Source organism: Lacerta agilis, chromosome 8 (assembly GCF_009819535.1).
Source record: "Lacerta agilis isolate rLacAgi1 chromosome 8, rLacAgi1.pri, whole genome shotgun sequence".
NCBI lineage: Eukaryota > Metazoa > Chordata > Lepidosauria > Squamata > Lacertidae > Lacerta > Lacerta agilis.
The window spans coordinates 76,451,604-76,462,425 of record NC_046319.1 but is presented as its reverse complement, the minus strand read 5'-3'; the positions used below and the strand labels follow the sequence as shown (position 1 = coordinate 76,462,425).

General features: G+C 44.7%; 1 protein-coding gene across 1 annotated transcript in view; it reads left to right on the top strand.

Moving 5' to 3' along the window:
* Nucleotides 1–2,321: 2,321 nt before the first annotated feature.
* EHD2 (EH domain containing 2) overlaps nucleotides 2,322–10,822 on the top strand; it is a 37,828-nt gene continuing 29,327 nt past the window's right edge. The window contains exon 1 of the mRNA XM_033158416.1: nucleotides 2,322–3,583. Within this exon, the coding sequence (XP_033014307.1) occupies nucleotides 3,186–3,583 (398 nt within the window). The 5' untranslated portion in view covers nucleotides 2,322–3,185. The remainder of the gene's footprint in view (nucleotides 3,584–10,822) is intronic.

The window sequence follows — 10,822 nt, the reverse complement described above, 5'->3', positions numbered from 1 at the left end:
GATTATCTAGATCCATTCCAGTTTGGTTTCAGACCCATTTCTGGCTTTAGTCAGCCTGATTGATGACCTACCTTGATAAGGGGAAAGCAACTCTGTTGGTTCTTCTTGCTGTCTCAGTGGTTTTTCACATTGTTGACCAAGGTCTTCTTCTGGAGTGACTCAGAGGTAGGAGGTGGGGGCACTCTACAACAGTGCTTCTACTCCTACCTGCAGGGTCACTGCAAGAAAATACTACTAGGATATTGCTGCTTGGCTCCATGATTTTGGGGCTGTGGGGTCCTGCAAGAGTCCATTCTGTCTCCTGTGTTATTTAACATCTATATGAGAGTGTTGGGAGCTCTCATCTAGGGATTTGGAGGATGATGTCATCAGTATGCTGATGACACTCAGCACTATCCATTCCATCGGACTCAGGAGAGACCATGAAGGTGTTGGACAGGTGTCTGGATGCACTGAATGGGGGCCAGTAAATTTGATGAGTCTTCATAATGCAACTTCTGTGGGTGGGTGGTTCACCTGTCTGTGAATTCAGTATACATCCTGTTCTGAGAGGGATTGCACTTCCTTGAAGGACCAATTACAGGTGGGTAGCCGTGTTGGTCTGCCATAGTCAAAACAAAATAAAATAAAAAATTCTTTCCAGTAGCACCTTAGAGACCAACTGAGTTTGTTCTTGGTATGAGCTTTCGTGTGCATGAAATTGTCGCTGTTTTTTGTGTTGAATATATGATGGGTAGGCAAACTAAAGCCCGGGGACTGGATCTGGCCCAATCGCCTTCTCAATCCGGCCCACGGACGGTCCGGGAATCAGCATGTTTTTACATGAGTAGAATGTGTCCTTTAATTTAAAATGCATCTCTGGGTTATTTGTGGGGCACAGGAATTCGTTCATTATTATTTTTTTCAAAATATAGTCTGGCCCCCCACAAGTTCTGAAAAAGTTTGCTGACTCCTGTGCTATATGGTAATTTATGGACCTAAATTACTACTGTTGGATCATCAAACAAGAATCCCCTGTGCAAGTCCACAAACGCAAGAGCTGCAAGCACAAATTCTTACCTGAATAACAACAGCTTATAGATATGTGTATCCTAAGTGAATTTTTTTTCATACCTCCAACTGTACATAGATATACATGTCGTTTTCAATGCTATACATGTCAGTTGCAATGCTATATAAGTCACTTACATTTATACTCATATTGTACTACTTTGGCTATGTGGTTAATAAAATATTGAATTCTTGCATTGTGAAAAACGAAGATTATGTTGAAAATTGAAAAACATGAATTGCAAAAAAAACTAGAGCTTACAGAGCAAAACCGACTTCAGATTTGAAATCAGCATTGAAAGAACATATAAGAACAGTTGAAAAATCTCATGCAATAGAAAATGAAAAAAAAAAATTGTTCCCCAGTGTTATCATTATTATATCTCACAATTTTTCCCTGACAGGGACTCAGGGCAGGTTACAGCTAAATTTTTATTTCATTGCATTCGTCTGTTGAAGGTGTTGTAGATGATCCCTTCCTTCGCACTTTAATTTTTTTCTTTACAACAATCCTGTGAGGTAGCTTAGGCTGAGAGGTTGTAATTGGCCCAAGGTGATGTAGATGTGTTTAAGATGTCTATGTGTGCGGCGAGCTCAAACAATGTCCCTATTTTCTTCGGCGAAATGCCTACAAAGATGCTTGAAATTCATGCTACTGGAAGTGAGGATCAGAGCTATTCTAAGACCAGTATGCTCTTCTGAGATCTGAGAGACAGAATCATAGAGTGTGGGCTGCTTTACACTCTGAGTAACTTACAAAGGGATCTGCCAGGGGGGGGGGGGAAGCCAGCTGCTTTTAATAAAGCAGTTGCAATGAGAAAGATTGGACATTGTCTAACCTCCACATCAGCCTTGTGCAAGCAAATCAGGATGAATGCTCCGTAAGCATGTGGTCTCCTCACAGGAGCTCACAGTCTATCAGTATCCTACCCTGGGACATCCTTCAATGGACCTGAGGCACAGCTTAGTCTGTAGAGCATGAGGCTCTTAATCTCAGGCTTGTGGGTTCGAGCCCCACGTTGGGTGAAAGATTCCTGCATTGCAAGGGGTTGAACTAAATGACGCTTGGGGTCCCCTTCCAACTCTGCCAGCCTGTGATATATCCCATCTTGTTCCTCCACCTTTCTTTTGGGCTCGCCCTTCCTTCCTTCCTTCCTATACCACACGGTGGCATCAGAGGCCGTCATTTGCCAAGCCTGCATTTTTGCAACTTTGGAGAGGAGCTGGGAATGTGTGTATCTTTTTTTCTTTTTTGCGCTTTACTTGTTCTCAAGTTCTTGGACATCCCAGGCATCACCCTCCCTTCCGGAATAATTTATGCTAATGTATTCTGCACCCTGTTTCTTGGCAGCTGCTTGTCCCGACAGCCAGCGCCTTCCTCCAAGTGGGAGTCCTCTTCAGAAGCTTCTTAGGACCCCAGAAGTGGGGAAGGAAAACCAACTTTTTTTTTTTAAACAACCCTCCCAAACAACCAAAAGGGATTTTCCATCTGAAACTGGCATTCGTGTCTGTGTGTGTCTCCCTCACTCCACCCTTGCCTGCACCGCTGTGTGCTGGCTTAAAGCCTCTCTGACTGCATTTTGGAAAAGAAAGTGACGTCTTCACTTCGAAAGGCAGAAGAAACACAGCGATTCACACATAGGAGTATTTATTTCTGATCCGGAGTCTTTATATCCAGCGGCAAAGTGCATGTGGTGCTTTTATACCTAAAGCTCGGGTGATCAGTAAGTTTAGAGCTGGAAGAATATCCCCCAGAAGATCTCTTGTCCGAGGTGCTTTTGCTTGGGATATCTTGAATTCGAAGTTCTGGACCAGCCCACCAAAGTCTGATATAGAAGAACTACAGACGCCTCCCATAGAATCTCGGTTTCATCTCAGCTCCCTGAAAGATTAGAGACCCATTAGCTCACTGGATTCTCTTTGGGTGCTAGATTCCAACAGCCTTTTGGTCAGGTTTGGGGGCCTTGCCTACTTCTGTCAATCCTGATCTCGTTCTTGAAAGGTCTGCAGGCTGTCTGTGAAGACTTCCATCTCCAACAAAAGTCCCCTCCTCTTCCACCGCACCTCCAGCTTCTTCGATTTACAGTCCACTTCCAAGGGACCGGGCTCTGTGCCATTCTCACCAGGCTGCCAAGATGTTCAGCTGGATGAAGAAGAATGAGAAGAAGAACCCCGAAGTGATCCGTACGGTCACCGAGGGCCTGAAGGACCTCTACAAGAGGAAGCTGCTCCCCGTGGAAGAGTACTACCGGTTCCACGACTTCCATTCCCCGTCCCTGGAAGATGCCGACTTCGACAATAAGCCCATGGTGCTGGTGGTGGGACAGTATTCTACCGGCAAGACCACCTTCATCAAATACCTGCTGGAGCAGGACATCCCCGGGAGCCGCATTGGGCCCGAGCCCACCACGGACTCTTTCATTGCCGTCATGCATGGCGAAACGGAGGGCATCATTCCGGGCAACGCTCTCATCGTGGACCCCAAAAAGCCCTTCCGGAAACTCAACCCTTTTGGGAACACCTTTCTCAACCGGTGAGTTCCCCAGAACTACCCCTCCCCGTATTTTCTGGCCTTTGAGTGCATTCTTTGTCAAGGCTAAGCTTAGAGAAGTGTGTTTGTGTTGTACGGCGGTGCTCTTCACCCCTTTCAGTCTCAGGACCCAACTTTATTAACTTGAACATGCAACATGACACTGGATTACATTATTATGATTTACCATATATGACCATTTTCCCTCTCGGTGTTGATCTGATGCAACACCTCCCTCTGATTTACATATATATGCCCCACTTTTTCTCCAGCGAGCTCAGGATGGCATATGTGGTTCAACTTGGGGGGGGGGGGAATAAAAACTGAGAGAAGCTGAATTTGACTGTCTGAAATTCAGTTCTCCACATCCCCCCTGCTATTTGCGGGTTTTAATTCTAAAAAATATCATCTAGAAGGTTTGCCAGCGTTTTAGTGCAAATTTCTGCTAATATATGCAATTTCCCCCTTAAAATGATGCATTTTTTGTAAAGCTCATTCATGTGCCTTTTTATGTACCCTTTCGAGTGCGCTGTTTGGCTGGAGAAGCAAATCACAGATTTCAAATGATAACTCTGCTTCAGATAGCTTGTCGGTTCAAAAAATGCTTCTCGTTGAAATGCAAACAAAAGTTTGATTTCTCCCCAGCCCTAAAAGAGGATGCCTTTCTTTGCATCTGATCGACTTATACCTGCTTTTCTCCTTCTCTTTAAAAAAATGCAGGGCGACAAGAAGAAAATGTTGGCTGTGCCACTTAGTGTGCAACTCAACCTCAGTTCGCCCACTAGCAATTCCCTCATGACCCGCCCATGGGCAACCAGTGGCCTAGAGCAGTGTTTCCCAGATTTGGGTCTCCAGGTGTTTTTGGTCTACAACTCCCATCATCCCTAGTGAGCAGGACCAGTGGTCAGGGATGATGGGAATTGTAGTCCAGAAACAGCTGGAGGGCCAAGTTTGGGAAAAACTGGTCTAGAGCAGTGTTTTTCAACCACTGTTCCGCGGCACACTAGTGTGCCGCGAGATGTTGCCTGGTGTGCCGTGGGAAAAATTTGTTTATTTGATTCCTATTCAAGAGAATTACTTTATATATAGTCAATATAGGCACAGAGTTATTTTTTTTAACATTTTCTAATGGTGGTGTGCCTCATGATTTTTTTCATGAAACAAGTGTGCCTTTGTCCAAAAAAGGTTGAAAAACACTGGTCTAGAGGGATGAGGAAAAAGGTTTGCCAGAGTATAATGCGGGCACGGGGAGCCTGCAGCCCTCCAGGCATTGCTGGATTCCAACTCCCATCATTCCCAGCCAGAATGGCCAGTGGTCAGGGATGATGGGAGTTCTAGTCAAGGCAATCTCTGGAGGGCCATAAGTTCCCCATCACTGGACTAGGTGGAGCCCAAACTACATTCACTGCTATGTGTCCTCCTTGTTACTGGGTGGGGTGTGTGTGTGTCTGTGGCTCTTCAGATGTCACTGGACTTCATGGAATCATAGAATTGTAGAGCTGGAAGGGACCCTGAGGATTATCTAGTTCAATCCCTGCAATGAAGGAACACACAGCTGTCCCTGGGGGGGGGTCGAACCTGCAACCTTGGCATTATCAGCAGCACACTCTAACCAACTGAGCTATCCAAGCTGGCAATTGCAGTTCCATCAGCCCAGCATTTCTGTATAGGAGACCTGATGGGTATTTTCAGTTCATGCTGCATTTGGTATTTGGTAAAATAAGACAATACTTGGCAGCTTCCTATGCTTCTAAACTGGGAGAGGGAGAGGAGATATCCCTCATGCCTTTTAGATCCAGATCCATTCCTAGATGCCAGGTGTGTATTGAATTCGCCCCCTTTCCATTGAGCAGAGGCCCTCAAGCAAATTCCCTCCAAAATAAGAAAGCAGCCTTAATTATATCCAGGATTTCAGCTTCAGAACCCCACTGTAACCACTAGGAATTTTGGCGTTTCTCAATTTCTAGTTTTCCAATATTAAGCTCAGCTCCACTTTTCAACAACAGGTTGTGTTTTATTCTAAATAGTGCTCCTAACAATTCAGCATTTGTGCAAATATCTCCTAATTCACACATGTGCAATTTTGCCCGTTATTCACATTTTTTTGCAAAGCAGTTTTGCCTAACACAATGCACATTATTTTCACTAAGATGTTCTCTTTACCCTAGCATAATAGTTAGTGTACACGTTTGCAACTGCTTTGCAAAAATTGAGTGCCGCGATTTCAAAAGATGGCTGTTTCAGCTTGCATATTGTTTGGGAAAGCAAAAAATTAGGTAGGGTTGACTTTGAATGTGAACTGAACCCAATGGGTCCCCCATTTTATGGGTCCTCCACTAGCCTCTACTTCCCCTTCTCGAGCTGGGCCTGGGACTTGTGACGTTCCCCTCCAGCCCTTTTGGGTATCATTCCAGATGCTGCCCAGCTGTTTCAGAGAATCAGGGTGCAGGGAATACAAAAGGCACCTGTTTCCTCCCAGCCCAGCTCTTTGCAGGGATGAAGAGAAAGAAAGAGAGGGAGAAAAAGAGAGGCTGGAGGTCTTTCAGGGGTGGGGAGTGGGGACGCAAGCCCAGCTCTCTGGAACAAAGCGCGATTCTTTGTGCCAGGTTGTCCCCACAACACCCCATGTCCCAACAGCCTGGAAATAAATCAGCCCTCCAGATGTGTTGGCTTTTGGGACAGATGGGAGCTGTTCCCAGCAGATGAGTGCCAGGGGGAAATGGAGAAACACTGGGCCTTATTAGGGTATGCACGTTGAAGAGAAAGAGCAAAGAAAGTCTTGACTTTTAGCTACACAGAGCAGCCCATGGGCTTGCACTAGGATGCCACAACCTTTTGTCTTTTTCAGCTACAAAGCGGGGTTGGACTAGATGATCCTTAGAGCCCCTTCCAACTCTACAATTCTATAACTGGGGCCAGGGGCGTAGCAAGGTAAATTGGTACCCGGGGGCAAAAAAAAATTGTTCCCCCCCCCCCAGGCATGGGAAGGTCAGGTGGTACCCGGTGCGGAAAATTTCTTGTCAACCCCGCCATTGATCCCCCCCCCCCCCGCAAAAATGGTTTTACGTTATTTCATATTTTCTTACAAAGGAATAATAACAAGTAATAATAATAAAAACTTTTATTTATATCCCACCCTCCCTGGCCAAAGTAGGGCTGAGGGTGGCTAACATCAGATACATAACATTGGTAATATCAAACAATAATTAAATTACCTCCTAAAAAAGTCTCAAAATCAAATTAAAGTCTAATTAGATGGCTTTCCACAGGGTTAGAGTTGGGAACAGTAAAGTGTTCTCTGAATTGAAATTTCAGCCTTCATGACATAGGAAAACAGCCAAGTGAACAGCTATTTTGGTGGAGGAGGGTCAAGATATTAACCGATATGCATGAAATTTCATATATAGCTATATAATCCCTAATATAGTAAGATAAGACCTTCGGAGCAGGCATTTTAAATTTTTTTTTAAAATTCCATTTTTTTTCCAAATCCCCCCCTAAATGTTCCTTGATAATTTGTCACCCCCTCCATTATGGAACCCGGGGCAGCCCCCCACCTTGCTACGCCCCTGACTGGGGCATACTCATCAACTGTCCTGTTTTGAGTTACAGGTAGCCAAGTTGGTCTGCCATTGTCAAAACAAAATAAAAAATAAAAAATTCCTTCCAGTGTCCACACGAAAGCTCATACCAAGAACAAACTTAGTTGGTCTCTGAGGTGCTACTGGAAGGAATTTTTTTATTTTTTATTTTGTTTTGTCCTGTTTTGAGTGAGACACCCCAGAATGACAAAAGCCAGCACAGCTTCTAACTGGATCCCAGAATGTCCCATTTTTTGTTCTTGTGTTCTGGTGCAAGTCACCTGGCTTCCGCAAGAGCTCGGGACCAAAAATAAACATCCCAATCTTAATCAGCAGGATTTCGGAGGGTGTTCTGAGGAATGCTAGAGTTGAGCTCATTGTTACCAACAGAGGCGCTGGGCCTTTTATTAGTGGCAGTACAGGCAGAAATCCACTGGTTTTCCACTGCTGCAGCTCCCAGCTCCACCTGTTGATTTTCTGCCTGTTATGTAGGTTTAAAAGATTCAGACTGTTTCCTCATTTTTTGTATGTACGTGTGGGGGGGGGGGGTTATTCCTAACAAACAGCACAGACTTCTTTAAAACTTCTGTTGGCTGTACTTTGGCCCAGGACAGTGGGAAACTGTGGAATTGGATGTCCCTGGGTATTTTCCGGCAGGTTCTACTTTTAGCATCCTTGTTTATACTGGTTGAGCTGCACACCTTCCTCCATCCAGGGGTTTGTAAACATGAACTCCTCCCCAGGCGCTGAACGCAGTCAGATTGTCTCAGTTCTTCCTTGTCCCACCCCTGTTCTCTCAGAGGTGGGGATGGGGGAGGGAAAATTCTTTTTCCATATCTCATTTTAATGGGAACTCAGCTAAACCTCACTTTCCGAACCAATAGACAAACTGAAACACAATTACTCTTCAAAATTTGCACATTTTTTTTAGTGTTTTGGGTCACCTACTGATTTGGGAAGGTGCAAATCAAGAACTAACCCACGTTTCCCCTGCCCCCTTCTCCTGCTTGGCAGCAAGTTCCACTGGCATCAGGCTTGGTTACTTCTAGAAACACCTTTTTGCAGAGGGCACAAATGGGTGAATATATCCCCCCCCCTTTAAAACAGGCCTGCAAATTTTGGTTGTTTCAACATTTCTTTCAGGTTATTTATTGCATGAATTTACAAGTTGCTTATGAAAACGCTGAAGTGGTGTAGAATGTAGAAAAACACCATGAAAATGCCCGGCAAATTCAGTATAGAAGTTAATTTGTATCAAACAGTGATGCAGCTGAGTCACACCGCAGGAAAACACTCTGTGTTTGTGCTTCAGGGGAGAACGTTAGATTAATCAACCAAAATTTTAGTTGATTGATCTGCGAGGGTTGTAATACTGAGAGGTTTGTTATACCGAGTCAGGCCAGGCTGAGTCGTCTACACTCCCTACACAGTTTCATAGCATCATAAAATTGTAGAGTTGGGGTCCTGAGGGTCATCCAGTCCAACCCCCTGCAATGCAGGAATCTCAGCTAAAGCACCCATGACAGATGGCCATCCAACCTCTATTTCAGGCAGGAGCTTCTCCTAGCACCCTACCAGGAGACAACAGGGATCATGGGCAGAACCAGGATTTTTGTTTCTCTCTCTCTCTCTCTCTCTCTCTCTCTCTCTCTCTCTCTCTCTCTGCGTGTGTGTGTGTGTGTGTGGATTTATGCTGGGGGCGGGCAGGATGCCCACCAGTCACGATCCTCTTCCTTGTCTCTGTCTAGCAGATTCAGAATAAAATATCTCAACAACAGTTGTTTTAAATCACTTTCTTTTGACCCCTAAGTGCTCAGGAAAAAACCTGTCAAAATCTTTCTACAATTTCTACTTTTAGTTACGTACTTTTGTTTATTTACTTGAGGAGGTCGCTGCCCCCTTGCCGCCACCCCCCCCCCCGCGACACCCATGACAGGGATTGAACCTGGGATTTTCTGGGTGCAAGAGGTGCTCTGCCACTGTGCTACCGTCCTCCCACTGCTCTAACACATCAGGTCTTGGTGCTTTTTTTTTTTTATAAAGAATTTATTGGTTTTTCAATAAAAAGAACAATATAACACATACGCCTACACAACACAACAAACACAAACCCCACCATCAAAACACAACAAAACAAAATACACCAACAATTCTTATTCTTGTTTCACACAAAAAAAACTTTTCTTGTTCACGTCACTACTTAGCGACTTCCCCCGTTTTCCTCTCCTTTGGTTCCAAATCAAATTTACTTTGGTAACTCCTCATCACTGAAATTAAATCATTAATAAATCTAAGCTAAACAAGCTTCTTATAATCTTATTTTTACTCCAAAATAATCTATCACTTCTTATTTTATATCGGATCTATTCCAAATATTACTTCACAATAATTAATAATACAACTTTATAACATAACATATTACTTCTTATATCATATCATATCAGACATCTTCTTTCACAGGTCTTGGTGCTTTCATCAAAGCTTCCCGATACCCACCAACAGCTGCAGCCCTTTGTTGCTTATGCTAGCGTGGGTTAACCAGGGAGGGCAAGTTTGAATGGATGGAACCAGCGGGGAGAGCCAAAACCGCAGGAGCAAACCAGGCAAGCTCCCGGGGTGCCAAAATTCCGTATACAGATATGGAAAGAGGAGGAAGAGGAGGAGGCACAGAGTTAGTTAGTAGCGGCAGTTTGGCAGGCTTTGGGCTGGGGCAGCCCCAACGCTCCAGGGAAGTGTTCACAGCACAACTGAGATCCTTGTGATCTCCATCAGCTGTTGGGTCATGAGCACAACTGGAAACGGGGGGGGGGGAGTTTTTAAAAGTGACAAGCGCTGAAGAGGAGAAAACAAGAGCTGCTCCCTTGGTTCTTGGCTCCTCAGAGCACTGCTCTTATTGCTTCTTGGCGTACGAGGAGCGAGGGGAGGGGTGGCAACATTTTTAGGAGCCCGGAGCAGAAGAAAAAAGAACAAACAGGCCGGGGAAAACCCTGAGGGAAGGGCACACTCGCTTGTTCATTCAAATTGGTATATATTTAACATTCATAACTCGACTTCTTCGTTCCTTCTTGTTGATCCTCCAAGGTGGGCTCACTGGAAAAGCAGAAGGAACATAGGCTTTTCCAAGTCAAGCCACTTGTTCATTTACCGGTAGCTCTGTATTGCCTACGCCAGAGTTTCCCAAACTTGGGCCTCTAGCTGTTTTTGGACTACAACTCCCATCATCCCTAGTTAGCAGGACCAGTGCTCGAGGGTGATGGGAGTTGTAGTCCAAAAACAGCTGGAAGCCCAAGTTTGGGAAACCCTGGTCTGCACCAAATGTCTAGTCCAGACATTTCTCTGATGAAAATAGGGATGACCTATTCCATAATAATAATAATTTCATTATTTATACCCCACCCATCTGACTGCATTGCCCCAGCCATTCTGGGAAGCTTCCAATATATGAAAAAACATAATAAAACATTAACCAACTTCCCTATACAGGGCTGCCTTCAGGTGTCTTCTAAGTATAGCGACTTACCTCCTTGGCTCAGGGGTCACATAATTCCATACCCTCCAACATTTCTCCAATGAAAATAGGGATGCCCTAAGGAAAAGCGGGACATTCTGGGATTAAATCAGAAATCGGGACTGCTTCTGTAAATCTGGGGCTGTTCCTGGA